A 19,217-nucleotide genomic window follows, 5' to 3' on the forward strand; every position below is an offset into this window, starting at 1 on the left:
TTCCCCCATATAACTCATCCATTTTGGGTACATGGTCCTTTTTGATCTTTTAGTCTTTTGCCCTTCAGGCCTTTGGCCCAAATCCCCTCACTCCCTCTCCCTTCCCCAGCATGGCCTGGTCTAGTCTGCCAGTCCTGTCCACTCTGGATGCTCCCAGAGGTTCCCGCCTGTATATTCCTCCTTATATCTGTATTAAAAACCTCAACCCCTGAGGAGCAGGTACGCCCTCTTTTTTTTCTTTCATTCTGCCCCCACAGTTGCTGTATAAACATTTTATCTGCTGAGCCATCTCCCTAGCTCTTTCTCTACAGGTATTTTCAGCTGATTTTTTTTTGCCATAAAAGTAATTTTAAGTGAAACAAAACAAAACACCAACCAACTACTACCCACACAAACAAACGTGAATCCAGCCGGCCAAACTCAGAATGCCCATAACACTGTCGCCAGAAAATGCTTACTGTCGAGTGGCCACACACTCTTCAGGCAGTTTTCTCACACCTCGAAAAGATTTTAACATCTCTGGGGAATCTATTTTGTGTGGATGGGTATTTTACCTGCATGTACACTGTGTGTATGTGTGCGTGCGCACGCACGTGCAATGCCCTTGGAGGCTGGAAGAAGACATCAGATTCCCTGATACCCATGTCATAGTTATGAATCACTGTGTGGATGTTGAGAATCAAACCCTGTCCTCTGGAACAGCAGTCATTGCTCCCATCCCTTGTTTCTTTCTCTTCTTCCTTTCTTTCCTGGTGTGTCCTTCCTTCCTTCTTTCCTTCCTCCCCTCCTTCCTCCCTCCCTCCCTTCCTTCCTTCCTTCCTTCCTCCCTTCCTTCCTTCTTTCCTTCCTTCTTCCTCCCTTCCTTTGTCATGAGTTCAAATGCTGCAGTGTGTCTTTTTTTTTTTTTTTTAGCACAAATGCAGGGGCTTGTGATATGAAATTACCAAGTAAAACCACAACACCGGATAATTTCATCGGATTAACTTCAAAGTGAATTAAGTGAAATGTTTGAGGAGTAGGCGAAGGCTTTCAGGTACACTCTAGAGGACCTCAGTGTATGCTAAAGCATAAAAGGGAAGAAGGAGGAGGAAGAGAAGATGACAACGAGGAGGAAGAAGAGGAGGGAGAAGGAGATGTTTAGGATCCCCCTTCCCCTACCCACCATGTTCACTCTCACCTTTGCTTTCAGAATATGTCTAACTTCTTGATAGTGCAGTTAGTGCTAATTGTTACTGCAAGTTTTAAGGTTACCGTATTATGAATGAATGAATGAATGAATGAATGAATGAATGAATGAGTGTTTTAGGCTACAGAGTTACTTTGGTTAAAGTTACCTAAAGTAACATTCATTGTTAAAGAAAAATGACAGGTATTAACACCAACATTAATACAAATGGGGAAATGAAATTTAAGAAGGGAACGAATAAAGGCCGCTGCCTGTGGCTGAACCGCTGGGTGGGAGGAGCATCTTGATTGACTGGCTGAGTCTGGACTTGGCAGCATTTGGTGGGGGCTAGTGGTGTTTTCTGACTCCTCTGGCTTCATCCGCCTGCACTGCATGGTAAGGATATGGATTGTAACTTGCAAGGCTATTATGAGAATTAAAGAAAATGTGTAGGTTGAGACCTGGAAATCTGACATATCGTAGACCCACAGTAAATAATGAATAATATGCTTACTTGTTTTTATAATAATTCCTCTATCAAACATAAATTGTCTAATTTTGACACAGATACCATAAACCTTTGTGGTAAAGAGCAATCTAGGGGTCAGGATTAACTTATTCCTTGTCAGTATTCTGCACTCGCTAAGTTTCTGGAGATTCAAACCTGAGTTAACAATCCCAGGGAGACACTGATTATGCTCAAAACAATAGATAAGACTCAATTAAGAGTTAGAAACAAATAATAACAGCCAGAGGAAACATTTAAATATCTCTGGGAAATCTTCTTATAAAACCCTATGACTTCCAATCACAGGCGTGTGTTTCTTTCTTTTTTTTTTTTTTTTTTTTTTGGTTCTTTTTTTTCGGAGCTGGGGACCGAACCCAGGGCCTTGCGCTTCCTAGGTAAGCGCTCTACCACTGAGCTAAATCCCCAGCCCCGTGTGTTTCTTTCTTAACACCTCTAAATGACTGCATTCAAGGCTGATTTAATACTAAGACTCATTAAAATGGATATTTATGATAATTAATTAATGGTGTCTCAATAGATGAGAGTAGTTATTAGGAGCCTCTTGGAGCTAAAGAAAATGTTTAAGTGGTGACATCACTCCCCTTAGACCGTGTCTAGAAATGCCCCACTATCAGATCCTGAGAAGTAGGAACCACTTCTCTCTGACTCTGCTTTAAGAAAGAATCTTATATTCACTCTCACAATAAATACCTAACCTGCATGAACATATCAGCCATTGGGAACACAGTCTCTATCTTGAGAGAGGCACACTCCAGTGCTAAGTGCCTGAAGGAAGAGGGAATGGAGTTGTTCACATGATGTACCATTGGAGCTCACTCTGTAAAGATCTTCCCTGAGGAGCAGCATTTGAGGTTGAAGGGTTAGAGGAAATTGACCATGCAAAGCGTATAGCTCAGAGACTCCGGTCAAGTCACAGCAGTGTAACAAGGTAATACCTTAAATGAGGATGAGCATGGGCGGCTCCAGGTTCCAAACCACAGTGTGACCAGAACAAGGAGAGAAAACAAGACAGATGCCAGGTCTATTTGGATTGTTGGTAGGAGGTTTTCACTAGGGAAAAAGGCTCCAGACATAGCTCTGATTGGACACAGGCTTCACTGTGCAGTAGAAGGTTTTCTTTTTTTTTTTTTTCGGAGCTGGGGACCGAACCCAGGGCCTTGCGCTTCCTAGGCAAGCGCTCTACCACTGAGCTAAATCCCCAACCCCGTAGAAGGTTTTCTAGTTGGCAATGAAAGGTTATAAATCTTGTGTGTGTTTGTGTGTGTGTGTGTGTGTGTGTGTGTGTGTGTGTGTGTACATGCATATGGAGATCAGAAGTGGACACTGGGAATCTTCCTTCATATTCTTTCTCTGTAGTATTTACTGAGCCAAGAGTTGATGATGATTTGGCTAGTTTAGATAGCCTGCTTCCCCTTGTGATCTCATCTCCTAACCTTGGAAGCCCTAGGATTATAGGTAGGTAATCAATTAACCAGCATGTACATGGGTATTGGGTATCTAAACTCTGACCTACACATATGTAGAGCAAGTACTTTACCAGCTAAGCCATTCCCCTAGTTTGCTTTCTTTCTTTTCTTTCTTTCTTCCCTTCTTTCTTTCTGTCTGTCCATCCATCCATCAATCTATCCATCAATCCATCCATCCACCTAACCATCCATCCATCCACCCATCCATCTGTCAATCCATCCATCCACCTAACCATCCATCCATCCACCCATCCATCTGTCTATCCATCCATCCATCCATCCATCCATCCATCCATCCACCCATCCATCCATCCACCCATCCATCCACCCATCCATCTATCTGTCCATCTATAATTTATTTTTATTCGTTTATTTTTACTGGTGAAGGAGTGACTGATACAGGATAGATGACCCATCCACCCCTGTGTGAATAAAGTGTGAAGACCAAGTTTGTACCACAGCCTAGTGTTCTTAGGAGTATTGCTCTAGGTTCAGGCCTTAAATTGACTCTGTGTCTTCAAACGTGGAAGAGAATTCTACCACTTCTCTAGAAAATTCATCAGGTTCTGGAGTTGCAGATATAGTCCGCAAATATTAAGTGAAAACTATAGGCATAAAAACATAATGCATTAAATAATCTTTGTTATGGTATATCATTACATTTGTCCTATTTTGTTATTGTTATTAGTATCTCACTTTTCCCAGAACTCTGTCAAATATGTATGTGTATAAGAAGAAAAATGTTGAGCTGGAGAAGTGGTTCAGTGGTTAAGAGCACCGACTGCTCCTCCAGAGGTCCTGTGTTTGATTCCCAGCAACCACATGGTGGCTCACAACCATCTGTAATGGGATCTGATGCCCTCTTCTGGTGTATCTGAAGACAGCTACAGTGTACTCATATACGTTAAATAAATAAATCTTTAAAAGAGAAGGAAGAAAAATATTTATATTATGATCAATATTGTCTGTGGTTTTGTGCAAACAGGGGTCAGTACCCAACTGTGTGCTTTGAGCACAAAGACAGACTACCATGTGACAGAGTGTGACATTGCTTTTGCTGTGACACATCCTTTGCCATGACTTACCAGTATCTGTAAAAAGATCAATAGAGGAGAGTCAAGTTGACAAGACCCAGTTTGCTATCCGGTCATAAAGACTCAGACTTTATTTTGATAGCTTTGGTTTACACAAGCTATATATAGAGTTTACAGGGAGCGAAGAGGACATAAGTAGAGAAGCCATCTAATGGAAGCTGTTGGAACCTCCCAGATCAGCACTGTGTTGGCAGGGTAGACAAGATTTCATTTTGGGATACGGCAGTGGCAGTGGTCCTGGAAGAAAATGACCAAATTCCAATGTTTAATTTGAAAGCTGCATCCATACAACACTTTAATGTTTGCATTTGGGAGGTGGAGAGATAAGGAATAATCAGGATTTTGATTTGAGTGATTACAATATCCACTCCAGGAAAAAGGAAATTTAGTAAGCAGCCAAGTGTTCTGTATAAGATACATTTTGTTGGTGAGGCATATTTAATATTCAAGTGGGCTGTCAGAATAGACAATATGGGTGCTTATCCAATCATCCCTTACTTAATGAATTAAATGAACATTGTTTCAGTTGAAGATTTTCTTTTCATTTAAAGACGAGGTTTTTGTCCTCTATAAAAAGTAGCCTTATTAGTACAAATCAACTGAAATGTATACTCCAGTATTCTGTAATGCACTTGGTAAGTATTCATAGGATTTAGATCCCCCAGGCTGAGTCTTGAGTGGGCCAAGAGTAGTCAAAACCTTTCAGAGGACTGAATTTGAAGCCAAGCATCATCTGGCTGCCCCTGGGACCTGTGACTGAATAGACGGCTCAAAGCCAAGTCTTCTCCGGATTGTTCCTGATTCAAACTGATCACACAGGCAGATGATAGGAAGGGCAGGGCTCCTGAGCCTTTGTGAGGAAGACGTAGCTCAGCTAATCGCCCACAGGAAGTTGGTGTGTCCCTTGCCAGCTCAGCGTGCACTCACTTCATGTTCTCCTCCACACTTTGAAGAACGGATGCAGAGAGGGACAAAGAAGAGAGGGCAGACAGGGACAAGACGGAAGCCGGAGCAGTTAGGGTCTCTTCCGGGATCTCGTCCTGGAGGCCTAGAGATGTATCGTCTGTTATATTTAAGTGTGGCACTACACGCTACTATGCCTCTTCCTCTGAGACCCCAAATTCCCAGGAGTTACAGATATCAGGAGATATCAGACAAACCTGAAAACAGTAAAGACCTGAGCAAATCAGAAAGCCCTGGAGGGAAGGAAGGGGACATAGCTCAGGCATGCAGTAAGAACATTTAGAATACAGGATTTCTTGACACTGGAAGAAATGGTGAAGGTTAAGTATAACAAAATATTGCCCCTTTCTACTCGCATACTAGATGTGGGAGGGCTGTAGCCCATCACGTCTAGTTTCCTTTATATTTCAAGTCAGACCAATGTGTTTTCTTAATCACTTAAGGAAAAGCATAAGCCGAGCACAGTACACACTCGTCAGTCATCCCTGTGCTTGGGAAGTGGGAGTTACAGGTACCAGAAAGGATGGGTAAGGATACCCACCCTCCAAATCCTGGACTCTACACTAGCTCCCAGCACCCTGCCCCTAACTTGATTCTGATTGGTGAATAAAGATGCCGCCAGCCAATAGCTGGGGAGAAGAGACATAGGCAGGGTTGAGAACCACAGAGAAGAGAGATAGAAGAAGAAACTGCAGGAGCAAGAGAGGTGCCATGCTCTAGGGTCCAAAATAACATGGCCCAGAGGACTGCCTGATTGGAGTTAAGAGCAGTCCAGCTGGAACAGAGTAAATAGTGATATAGTGATAGTTTAGGGTCATAGATGGGAAGGTAACATGGAGGTAGGCAGCTGCCCCCTGCTATTATACAAAGGCCGTGCGTGTGTGTGTGTGTCTGTGTCTGTGTCTGTGTGTGAGTCTGTGTGTCTGCGTTTCTCTCTCTCTGTGTGTGTGTGTGTCTGTCTGTCTGTCTGTGTGTGAGTCTGTGTGTCTGCGTTTCTGTGTGTGTGTGTGTGTCTATATCTGTGTCTGTGTGTCTGTGTGTGAGTCTGTGTGTCTGCGTTTCTGTGTCTGTCTGTCTGTCTGTCTGTCTGTCTGTCTGTCTGTCTGTCTGTCTCTGTGTGTCTTTATGTCTGTGTGTGTGTCTTTCATCCAGAAACCTAAATGGTCTAAGGCGGGTAGAACCCCATACCAGGATTTTTTTTTAAATATTACTTCTTTTTACTACATATTCTAGAGCGTACTTGCACTTCTTCATGCTGTAGCAAGGAATCCGCAGATCACACTGCTAACACTTTGCTCTGAGTTAGCCTTTAACGGAGATGTGCCACAGGAGAAACACGAAGCTCAGCAGCTTTGGGAATAAGTAACTGCACTTCATAGAAGGGTGGGTAACAAGGGACATAATGAGGGGGTAAGGAGGAAGTGCAGGCAGCAACATGGCCAGAAGCAACAACATCAAAAGCTCAGACGAGGTTGACTGACAGCCCAGAGAGTCAAGGCTAAACTGTGGAATACCCACACTGCCTTTGTGGAGTGCACTAGCTAGAGATTTAGGGATGTTGTCTTCTCTCTTCTCAGATTGCCAGCTTTCTGAATAAAGCATGGCTTTGTTCAATTCAGTTCCTGTCTCTGGTCATTGGAGTCTGTGGTGACGGGCAAGACAAACTCTAGTATTCCAGTTATAGAGGCAGGATAAACAGGAGCTTGGGGGCATCTTTGGCTACGTTGAGTTAAAAGGCAGCTTCGGCTACATGAGACCCTGTCCCAAAAATCAGAAAACAGTCTAGTTGGGCATGGTGGAACATGCATGCAGTCCCAGCAGTTAGGAGGTGAAAGCAAGAGGATCATCAGAAGTTCAAGGCCATCCTCAGCTACGTAATAAGTTCGAGGCCAGGCAGCACTGTGTGAGACCTCATCTCAAAATAACCACTCATGCAAACAACAAACAAAAATACCAATTACTTTGTAAACGCTTACTCTTCAGGAGCCATACAGAAATAGGAGGAGAATCCTCATGGCACAGTGTTTCTGGACTGGAAAGGAACCAGTTGAGATTGACTTGACTTTTAGTTGCAGCTGGAGCTCAAATTCAGTCCCTGAATATTATTTAACCAGTTTCCTGGCTAAGAGCTCACATCCAAGAACTAAACATGTTGTGCGCTGAGCATGAAAGACCCAACCTTTGATTAATCTTTCCTGTTCAAACTTTTCACCACCACGAAGCACTTTCCAAACACAAGCATTCTTGGAAAAGAGACTGCGCACTTGGTTAAGGAGCCAGAGAGGAGAGGAGAGCAAACACTTGAAACAGCACCACCCAAGTTCCGGCTCCCTCTCAGAATCCAGGATTTGGAATGCTAATCTGAGGACCTCCTTCCACCATGGACAACAGGCAGAAATAGAAACCTAATACAGTCACTCACTGAGGTGCTAAGACTCAGCACGGTTTTTCCAGCACTTTCCTTAACTCTTTCTTGGTGCATGGACTGAAAACACACTGACCTGATTATTGTGGTTTGCCCTGAAGTTGTCTGTATTTTGATGCTAATTCCACTGCCCCAAGGACAGCTGCCTAGTCATGTGCTCAGGACTCAGGTGACTTCACCAGAACCTTCTCCCATTGAATTTGTAAAATACAGGTAAGGGGCAGGTACAGGATAGAAGGAGGCCTGTCATTGGAGAAGGAAGGATGGGTGGGAGAGAAGTTCGAAGGAAGAGGAGAAGACTGGAACGGAAAAGGGAAGAGAGAGGAGGGAGGGGGAGAGAAGCCATGGCAGATGATGTTAAGATTCTGCTCTGTGTATTTACAGGTTGTTATTAATGTTCTTAAGGGGTGGATAGTACTGGGCTTTGTATGTTTAAGTGGGCAATTATATCTTACCAATCGGGACAAAGATCATTGTGCTGTGTGTCCTTTTATGTGACGTTTTGAGTGTAGGAAACTGCGGCAGCAGGAGACACTGGGCCGCTGCGGAGTTGGGATGTTTCCACCAAGGTATCTAGCAGATATCTTGGGGCACTGCAGTGCTGAACCTAGCGAGGTAAAAGACAGCCATACTTTTTATTATTTTTTATATTTTACAACAACACCCAATGGTTTAACAGTGGCCAATTTGGAGCAGAACTCCAGAGTTTGTCATCCTACAGCCAAAAAGGCACAGAGATGCAAAAATACTCAATAAAATGCTCAAAAACTGGTTCCAAGAACACATAAAAACATCATTCACCATAATCAGGTAGGCTTCATCCCAGGGATACAGAAATGATTTGATATATGAAAATCTATCAATGCAATCCACCACATAAAAAATTTCAAAGAAAATCACACAATATCATATCATTAGATACTGAAATAGCCTTACACAAAATCCAACACCTCTTCATGGTAAAAGTCTTGGAGAGATCAGGAATTCAAGGTTCATACCTAAATATATTAAAAGCAACATACGGTAAATCAATAGCCAACATCAAATTAAATGGAGAGAATCTTGAAGCAATTCCACTAAAATCAGGAACAAGGCTGTCCCCACTTTCTGTATCTATTCAATATAGTGTTTGAAGTTCTAACTAAAGCCATAAGACAACAAAAGAAGTCAAGGTATCACTATTTGCAGATGGTATGATTGTATATACATAAGCTATCCCCAAAATTCTACCGAAGAACTTCAGCTGATAAACAGCTTCAGCATAGTGACTGGGTATAAAATTAACTCAAACAAATCAGTAGCCTTCTACTTCTCAAAGGATAAATGGGCTGAGAAAGAAATTATGGAAACAACACCCATCATAATAGCCACAAATAATATAAAATATCTTGGTGTGACTCTAACCAAGCAAGTCAAAGATCTGAATGAGAAGAACTTCAAGTCTCTCAAGAAAGAAATGGAAGAATACTTCAGAAGATGGACAGATCCCCCATGCTGATGGATCGGTAGGATTGATAGAGTTAAAATGGACATCCTATACCAAAAGCAACCTGCAGTTTCAGTGCAATCCCCATCAAATTTCCAACTCAATTCTTCACAGAGATAGAAAAAGCAATTCTCAAATTTATATGGAATATGAGAATAGCAAAAACAATACTGAACAGTAAAAGAACTGGAGGAATCACCATTCCTGACCTCAAACTGTGCTGCAGAGCAATAGTGGTAAAAAACAAAAAACAAACAAACAAAAAGCAAAAATTAAAAAACCCCGCATAGTATTGGTACAAAAACAGATAAGTAGATCAATGTAATTGAATCAGAAACCCAGAAATAAACCCACAGAGCTACAGACACTTGATTTTTGACAAAGAAGCCAAGACCATACAGAAGAAAGAATCTTCAACAAATGGTGCTGGTCTAACTGGCAGTCTGCATGTAGAAGAATGTGTATTGATCCATATTTACTCTACCCAAAACTCAAGTCTAAGTGAATCGAGAACCTCAACGTAAAACCAGATACACCGACTGTAATAGAAAGGAAAGTGGGAAGTAGCCTTGAGTGCATTGGCCCAGGAGAAAAAAGACTTAAGGGGACTCTCAGCTCTGAGAATCCCATGATTGAACCCTTTTTTGTTGAGGCCTTTCTGTATTTTCACAGCACTGCTTCATTGTCTTCCTTCTGCCCAAGCCTTCCTTCATTGCATTTTTATGGTATTCCCCACTCCCACCCCCAGCCCCATCAACCATTCTTTGTGTGCTGGTCATTAGACTTCAGAATTCTAATTCCTCTCCTTTCTTAAAAGATGCCCGTCCCCAACCCAGAAATGGTGGACCACTCCTTTAATCCTAGCACCCAGGAGCCAGAGACAAGCAGATGGCTGTCAGTTCAAAGTCAGCCTAATCTACATAGTGACTTTCAGAACAACATTCCACGTGACATTATGGGACCCTGTCTCAAAACCAAGGAAACAACAAACAACATCAACAACACACACATCAAAACAAATCAGAAAACAAAGCTGTAGCAATTTTCTTGGTCATCAGACTAAAAATCGTAAGTGGTAACTTTCCTGATCAAGTTTAAACTCCATGAAGTCAATGTCTGACCTCGTTTCTAAGTCATCTACTTCTTCCTCCTCCATACATTGGGAGAAGGGAAGTGTTCTCTTATTCAGAAGGTAAGAAAGTAGATGCAGGGCTGGAGACATGGCTCAGCGGTTAAGAACACTGACTGCTCTTCCAGAGGTCCTGAGTTCAATTCCCAGCAACCACATGGTGGCTCACAACCATCTGTAATGGGATCCGATGCCCTCCTGTAATGTGTATCTGAGGACAGATGCAGTGTACTCATATAAATAAAAATAAAAAAAATCTTTAAGAAAAAGAAGGTAGATGCAGAAAAAAGTTATTTTCAAACCTGACTCTGTCAGTTACCTATTGGAAAGGGAACTTGTTGGCAGGAGTTTTAATCTGCTTCCCCATTTGTCAGTGGAGACAAGAATCAACAGTACAGTTTTGCAAGATGAAAACAAGGTGGTGTATGTCTATCTCATCAGAAAAGTTGATTCAACTAGCTGTTAGTCAAGCGCTAAGCTTGGAGAAGAGGGCTCAGATGGTTTCTGATTTAAAACAATCCCAACAATTCCAGTCTGCTAGAGCAAGTTCTCAGGCATAGTAGGTCTTGGTTGTGGCTAGAGAGATGGCTCAGCAGTTAAGAACTCTTGCAGAGGACCCTGGTTTGAGTCTCAGCACCCACATGGTGGCTTTTGAGCACCTGTAATTCCAATTTCTTGGAATCTAATCTTCTGGCCTTTGTGGCTACATGTGATGTTCAGACAAATGCAGGCAAACATTTATACACATAAGATAAATCTCTCTTTTTTCAAGTAGTAAAGAAATAGTGGGTTTTGCCCACCTTCACACTGATTTAAAGGAATTTCTTCTCCACTTGGGTCCCTAGAACTACACTTTCTACTGAAAAGGTAAAAGAGTTTCTCCTGAGATGGTGATTTGTATAGTTCTCAAAACAAAACAGGAACATGTACTCCGAAGCCTTGCTGCAATATTATATGATGATATTTATGTTGTTTCCAGCTGAGTTTATAAAGTCCAAAAGCTTTACAAACCTATACTCACAATGGTAGATTTAGACAGCGCACAACATACATACATACATACACACACACACACACACACACACACACACACACACACACACACACATGCCTCTTTTTGATGTAGTCTGGCATTTTTGGAGCAGCCCTAGTGAAGCTTAGGATTAAAATAATAAGACATGCATCTCCGACAGAGAATAAAATACAAACCCTGGAGGTGATCTCCCCTGCTCAGTCTCACGCCTTCAAAGCTCAAGGCCAATAGAAATGTGGGCCAGACAGAATGTAGCGTATTATTCAATCAAGGAAGCTTCCTTTATCCAATCTTATTGGCACAAGATGTTTTCATCTCTATTATTAAAATTTCAAGTTAAACCAATGCCCTTTTCATGGCATTTTCTCTTTCCAACTTGGGACTCTGTGTAGTATATGGTGATAATAATTCATGACCAGTCTGTTAGCATAGCACAGAAAGCAGAGAATATCGTACTTTCCATTTGTAATACTTAATTTGGAGAACTCCTGTACCAGATGAACTGAAGAACTCTTGAAGGGTGAAAATCATTTCTGCATTGTCTTTACAGTCAAAGGGCAAGGGGATGATGGGTGAGGAGGCTTCACTATAATCACCCCCTCACAATGCATCCTAAGAAAACATACCAGATATGCTGTTCCAAAGCTGCTTCAAAACCAGTCCTGGGGATACTCTGGCAATCGACTGCTCTAGAGTAGATGCTGATAGCCCTGAGACACCATTGATACCTCTCTTTATATTTTTCTACAACCACAACTCTGCTTTTTAAGCTTTTGTGATATACTTTGAACAAAAAACCCTGAATGATAGAGAGAACCCCCTTCCCCGGGACAACAAGACATTTTGCACAAGTTCTCAGTTTACGTGAATCCAGTTTGGCACCCATAGGGACTAAACTCGGAAGCTTTAGGCAATGCCCAACACCTAGGGTTTCGGTGTTCAATAGATGTCTAGATGTGGACTCACCAATACCTGCTTCTGAGACATATTACGGGTCCCTTTTTATCAACATAAACCATTGTCTAGAAAAAGGAGGACTCTATAGTGGAGAAGTACAAGTAAAGAAAATAAAGTTTAAATATTGCAGGTGCAGGAGAGTCAGTCTCTCTCTCTCTCTCATTCTCTCTCTCGCTCATATTCACTTACTGTGTGTGTGTGTCTGTGTGTGTGTGTCTGTGTGTGTGTGTGTGTGTGTGTGTGTGTGTGTGTGTGTGTGTTGGGGTAGGGGTGAGGCACCTTACCCTTCCACACCCAGAGGGACAAGAGGGACAAGCTTAGCGAACATGGACAAAGCCCCTGGGACATCACAACGCTTTCTTCTTTGCACATTCTCAGAATAGACACAGAGGCACCTGAAGGGACATTCTTGGCTGTTTGTTTGTTACTAACAAAAAGGCTTTGGAGGTGCGAACTGGCTGGTTTTGTGTGTCTACTTGACACAAGCTAGAGTCATTCGAGAGAAAGGAGCCTCATTTGAGGAAATGCCTCCTTAGATCAAGCTATAATGCATTTTCTCAATTAGTGGTCACTGGGAGGAGGCCCAGCCTATTGTGAGCGGTGCTATTACTGGGCTGGTGTCTTGGGTTCTTTAAGAAAGGTTGAGCAAGCCATGTGAAGCAAGACAGTAAGCTTGTTGTTCATGGTGTTTTGTTGTAGCAATAGAAACTCTAAGATAGGGAAGAGGAGAAGGGAAGGGAAACATGTGAGCAAAGACTTGTCGTAGTCCCTTAGGACCCCAGCTAATGCTCTGAAGTGTAACTTTCCAGGAGAGAGGTGAGAGGAACAGGCACCAGGAGAGGGAGGAGGGGGACCAGGGAGGGGGGGGAGGGGGTAGAGTGATGCTCGGGAGTCAGGAGAAGGAGGATGGACATTCAGACAGAGGGAGGCCAGAGATGGGGAGAGAGAGGCTAGGAAGCCCAGAGAGGTAGAGCCACAGTATGGGTGACCTGATGTCCTGCCAGGTCCTTAAGATTTAAATACAAATGCTCACTTCAAAAGCAGGACCAACCCAGAGCATTTTAGTGGGGTAGTTTGGAAACCACCTGGGAATGGAGTTACCGATGATTCTGAGATAACCACACATATGCTAGGAACAGAACTAGGGTCCTCTGCAAAACCAGTGAGCACCTTAATTTTCAAACCATCTCTCCAATCCCTGGGTTTTTAAGGTAGTAACTCAGGTAGCCTGGCATGTCCTCTAACTCACTATGTAGCCAAGGTTAGCTAGCCTTCCATTCCTGATCCTCCTGATTCTACTTTCCAAATGCTGAGAGGCCAAGGAACCGGGAGAGGGGGGTCTAATTGCCCTAGCAGGGCTTCCTATCATGCTGGATCTACAGTTTAAGACCAGATAGTTCTCAAACTGAGGGCAGGGGCTTATTCTCCCTGGTTACCCAAGGTTACCAGAAATGCTTAACCAGCTCATCTGTTCAAACAAGCGAGCCTTGGCTAACTGCAATTTAAAAGAAACACAAAGAAACTGTCATTTAGGAACATAGGACATATAACCTAATTGCTTTCTTTCCATTTCTCCCCCTAAACCCAGGAAGAGGTAACATTACCAATTACATATTTTTTTAAACTTTATAAATTCAACCTGTTTGGTATCATGTGTTGGTTTTGGTTTGTTGTTTGATTTTTGTTGTTGTTTTGTTTTGTTTTTGAGACAAGCTTTCATGTAGCACAGACTGACCTTGAACTTGTTATATTGCTGAGGCTGGCCCTGAGCCTTCTGCCTCCACATCCCAAAGGGTGGGGGTTACAAGCAGTTCAATGTCAGTGGTTTCATCAAAGAAGTAACCATTTGATGGAAGGACAGGAGAGATATAAATGAGTGAGTCCAGCAGCTATGTAGAAAGCTTTACCACTGAGATCTCTGCTTCTGGTTGACGGGCTGTGGTTTACAGAAACAGTGCTACGAGAGTAGATGTGTAGGGTGAACTCTAGGGAGCAGAGGATGCCCTGGATGAGTAAAGTCTTTAGTGAATTTTGATTGTTGGCATGGGGGCAGCCATGTCTAGGACTCTAATACCTCAGCCCCAAAGGTGGGTCAAAACCTTTCCCAGGTGAGGCTTGGAGGAATGACAAAGTTTTCCTCCTGGGCGGTGCAAACCATTGACCAGTTTGCGCAAAAAACCTAGCACCTGCCGCTTCCTCCCCTTGGATGTTCACTGTATGAAACCAGCCATAGAGATTTCCTACAGAAACTGGCTCCCCCCACCCAAGTACATAACGAACACGCTAAGGTTCCGGGTTGTAGCAATAGGTGCTACTCCATCAGGGTGCACACACCCAACCTGACCACAGTTTCTCTGTACATGTGTCTGTGTGTCTGTCATTTTTTCCTCCCCTCACAGGCCCTAGTCAGGGCTCCAAGACCGATGGCCGGTGGGTCATGGTAGAACGGTTTTGGTTTGGTTTCTTAAAAATGTAAAGTGTGGACCTAGGGCTGTAGAGGTGGCTCAGGAGTTGAAAGCACTCGTTGCTCTTATAGCACATGTGGATTTGGTTTCCATCACCCACGCAGTAGCTCACAGTCATTTACAACTCCAGTTCTAGGGGACCCAGATGTGACGGGCGCCTGCGCGTAGGTTACCTCTCTCGCTCCTGCTCCAGCAGGTTGGTGAAGTCGTCGCTCTTGTTCATGTAGTCAGTGTGCTTGTGCTTCTCGTTCTCCAGCTCGTACACGGTGCGCCTGTGACACTTCTCAGCCAGCAGCAGCTGCTCTAGCATGCGGCGGTACGTCTCCTTCTGCTTTTCCTCCAGTCTGTCCAGCTGAGAGAGCAAAACCCGGAAAGAGTTTAACCGCCTGACTCCATCGGCACTGACTGCAAATTGCTAACACTGGCCTAAGGGATTCCGACCTGATGGAGAACATTGCTGGGGAAACTGCCTCCTCCTTCTGCTATTTTCTCAATGCCAATTGGCTTTATAAACTAGCCGTAATAGTACATTGTGGTACACGCCCTTAATCCCAGCACTCTGGAGGCAGAAGCAGGCAGATCTTGGAGTTTGAGACCCTCCTGGTCTACAAAGTGAATTCCAGGACAGCCAGGGCTACACAGGAAAACCCTTTCTTAAACAAACTAAAACAAAACAAAACAAAACAAAACAACAACAACAAAACTAGCCATAACAATCCGTAAGCTTTTGGTTTGTCGTTTGAGACTCCGTCTTGTTATGCAGCACTGGCTGGCCTCCAGCTTCAAATCTCCTCGCCTCAGCCTCCTTCATGCCAAAATTAAAAGTGTGTGCTTATACCCTGTTCACAATGCTACAATTTACCTGCCGGCCTTCTGGAGTGGACTCACTAAATTTTAGAATACATTATTCCTCAGAAAGTGGATAACACCCGCGGATCCCGGCCCGCAGCAGCTCTCTGCTCCCAGACCCGGTGAGAGAGAGACCCAACCGCCTGGTCAGGTGGGCACTCCTGAGGCTGCAGAGCGGAAGAGACCACCAACACTGCTCACCCCTGCCCACATCCCTGGCCCAAGAGGAATCTGTATAAGGCCTCTGGGCTCCCGTGGGGGAGGGCCCAGGAGCGGCAGGACACCTGCCTGAGACACTGCCGGAACTGGAAAGAAACAGACTGGATAAACAGTTCTCTGCACCCAAATCCCGTGGGAGGGAGAGCTAAACCTTCAGAGAGGCAGACAAGCCTGGGAAACCAGAAGAGACTGCTCCCTGCACACACATCTCGGACGCCAGAGGAAAAAGCCAAAGACCATCTGGAACCCTGGTGCACTGAAGCTCCCGGAAGGGGCAGCACAGGTCTTCCTGGTTGCTGCCGCTGCAGAGAGCCCCTGGGCAGCACCCCACAAGCGAACTTGAGCCTCGGGACCACAGGTAAGACCAAATTTTCTGCTGCAAGAAAGCTGCCTGGTGAACTCAAGACACAGGCCCACAGGAACAGCTGAAGACCTGTAGAGAGGAAAAACTACACGCCCGAAAGCAGAACACTCTGTCCCCATAACTGACTGAAAGAGAGGAAAACAGGTCTACAGCACTCCTGACACACAGGCTTATAGGACAGTCTAGCCACTGTCAGAAATAGCAGAACAAAGTAACACTAGAGATAATCTGATGGCGAGAGGCAAGCGCAGGAACCCAAGCAACAGAAACCAAGACTACATGCCATCATCGGAGCCCAATTCTCCCACCAAAACAAACATGGAATATCCAAACACACCAGAAAAGCAAGATCTAGTTTCAAAATCATATTTGATCATGATGCTGGAGGACTTCAAGAAAGACATGAACACACTTAGGGAAACACAGGAAAACATTAATAAACAAGTAGAAGCCTACAGAGAGGAATCGCAAAAATCCCTGAAAGAATTCCAGGAAAACACAATCAAACAGTTGAAGGAATTAAAAATGGAAATAGAAGCAATCAAGAAAGAACACATGGAAACAACCCTGGATATAGAAAACCAAAAGAAGAGACAAGGAGCTGTAGATACAAGCTTCACCAACAGAATACAAGAGATGGAAGAGAGAATCTCAGGAGCAGAAGATTCCATAGAAATCATTGACTCAACTGTCAAAGATAATGTAAAGCGGAAAAAGCTACTGGTCCAAAACATACAGGAAATCCAGGACTCAATGAGAAGATCAAACCTAAGGATAATAGGTATAGAAGAGAGTGAAGACTCCCAGCTCAAAGGACCAGTAAATATCTTCAACAAAATCATAGAAGAAAACTTCCCTAACCTAAAAAAAGAGATACCCATAGACATACAAGAAGCCTACAGAACTCCAAATAGATTGGACCAGAAAAGAAACACCTCCCGTCACATAATTGTCAAAACACCAAACGCACAAAATAAAGAAAGAATATTAAAAGCAGTAAGGGAAAAAGGTCAAGTAACATATAAAGGGAGACCTATCAGAATCACACCAGACTTCTCGCCAGAAACTATGAAGGCCAGAAGATCCTGGACTGATGTCATACAGACCCTAAGAGAACACAAATGCCAGCCCAGGTTACTGTATCCAGCAAAACTCTCAATTAACATTGATGGAGAAACCAAGATATTCCATGACAAAACCAAATTTACACAATATCTTTCTACAAATCCAGCACTACAAAGGATAATAAATGGTAAAGCCCAACATAAGGAGGCAAGCTATACCCTAGAAGAAGCAAGAAACTAATCGTCTTGGCAACAAAACAAAGAGAATGAAAGCACACAAACATAACCTCACATCCAAATATGAATATAAAGGGAAACAATAATCACTATTCCTTAATATCTCTCAATATCAATGGCCTCAACTCCCCAATAAAAAGACATAGATTAACAAACTGGATACGCAACGAGGACCCTGCATTCTGCTGCCTACAAGAAACACACCTCAGAGACAAAGACAGACACTACCTCAGAGTGAAAGGCTGGAAAACAACTTTCCAAGCAAATGGTCAGAAGAAGCAAGCTGGAGTAGCCATTCTAATATCAAATAAAATCAATTTCCAACTAAAAGTCATCAAAAAAGATAAGGAAGGACACTTCATATTCATCAAAGGAAAAATCCACCAAGATGAACTCTCAATCCTAAATATCTATGCCCCAAATACAAGGGCACCTACATACGTAAAAGAAACCTTACTAAAGCTCAAAACACACATTGCACCTCACACAATAATAGTGGGAGATTTCAACACCCCACTCTCATCAATGGACAGATCATGGAAACAGAAATTAAACAGTGATGTCGACAGACTAAGAGAAGTCATGAGCCAAATGGACTTAACGGATATTTATAGAACATTCTATCCTAAAGCAAAAGGATATACCTTCTTCTCAGCTCCTCATGGTACTTTCTCCAAAATTGACCATATAATTGGTCAAAAAACGGGCCTCAACAGGTACAGAAAGATAGAAATAATCCCATGCGTGCTATTGGACCACCACGGCCTAAAACTGGTCTTCAATAACAATAAGGGAAGAATGCCCACATATACGTGGAAATTGAACAATGCTCTACTCAATGATAACCTGGTCAAGGAAGAAATAAAGAAAGAAATTAAAAACTTTTTAGAATTTAATGAAAATGAAGGTACAACATACCCAAACTTATGGGACACAATGAAAGCTGTGCTAAGAGGAAAACTCATAGCGCTGAGTGCCTGCAGAAAGAAACAGGAAAGAGCATATGTCAGCAGCTTGACAGCACACCTAAAAGCTCTAGAACAAAAAGAAGCAAATACACCCAGGAGGAGTAGAAGGCAGGAAATAATCAAACTCAGAGCTGAAATCAACCAAGTAGAAACAAAAAGGACCATAGAAAGAATCAACAGAACCAAAAGTTGGTTCTTTGAGAAAACCAACAAGATAGATAAACCCTTAGCCAGACTAACGAGAGGACACAGAGAGTGCGTCCAAATTAACAAAATCAGAAATGAAAAGGGAGACATAACTACAGATTCAGAGGAAATTCAAAAAATCATCAGATCTTACTATAAAAACCTATATTCAACAAAATTTGAAAATCTTCAGGAAATGGACAATTTCCTAGACAGATACCAGGTATCGAAGTTAAATCAGGAACAGATAAACCAGTTAAACAACCCCATAACTCCTAAGGAAATAGAAGCAGTCATTAAAGGTCTCCCAACCAAAAAGAGCCCAGGTCCAGACGGGTTTAGTGCAGAATTCTATCAAACCTTCATAGAAGACCTCATACCAATATTATCCAAACTATTCCACAAAATTGAAACAGATGGAGCCCTACCGAATTCCTTCTACGAAGCCACAATTACTCTTATACCTAAACCACACAAAGACACAACAAAGAAAGAGAACTTCAGACCAATTTCCCTTATGAATATCGACGCAAAAATACTCAATAAAATTCTGGCAAACCGAATTCAAGAGCACATCAAAACAATCATCCACCATGATCAAGTAGGCTTCATCCCAGG

General features: G+C 43.0%; 1 protein-coding gene across 7 annotated transcripts in view; it reads right to left on the reverse strand.

The window, feature by feature from the left end:
* Filip1 (filamin A interacting protein 1) overlaps positions 1 to 19,217 on the reverse strand; it is a 161,033-nt gene that overhangs the window by 28,861 nt on the left and 112,955 nt on the right. For all 7 annotated transcript variants that reach the window (XM_087560481.1, XM_087560482.1, XM_087560483.1 and 4 more), the window contains 1 exon segment: positions 14,886 to 15,064. In XM_087560481.1, coding sequence (XP_087416607.1) covers positions 14,886 to 15,064 — 179 coding nt within the window.

This window comes from Rattus norvegicus, chromosome 8, assembly GCF_021556685.1.
Source record: "Rattus norvegicus strain SHRSP/BbbUtx chromosome 8, alternate assembly SHRSP_T2T, whole genome shotgun sequence".
Lineage (NCBI taxonomy): Eukaryota > Metazoa > Chordata > Mammalia > Rodentia > Muridae > Rattus > Rattus norvegicus.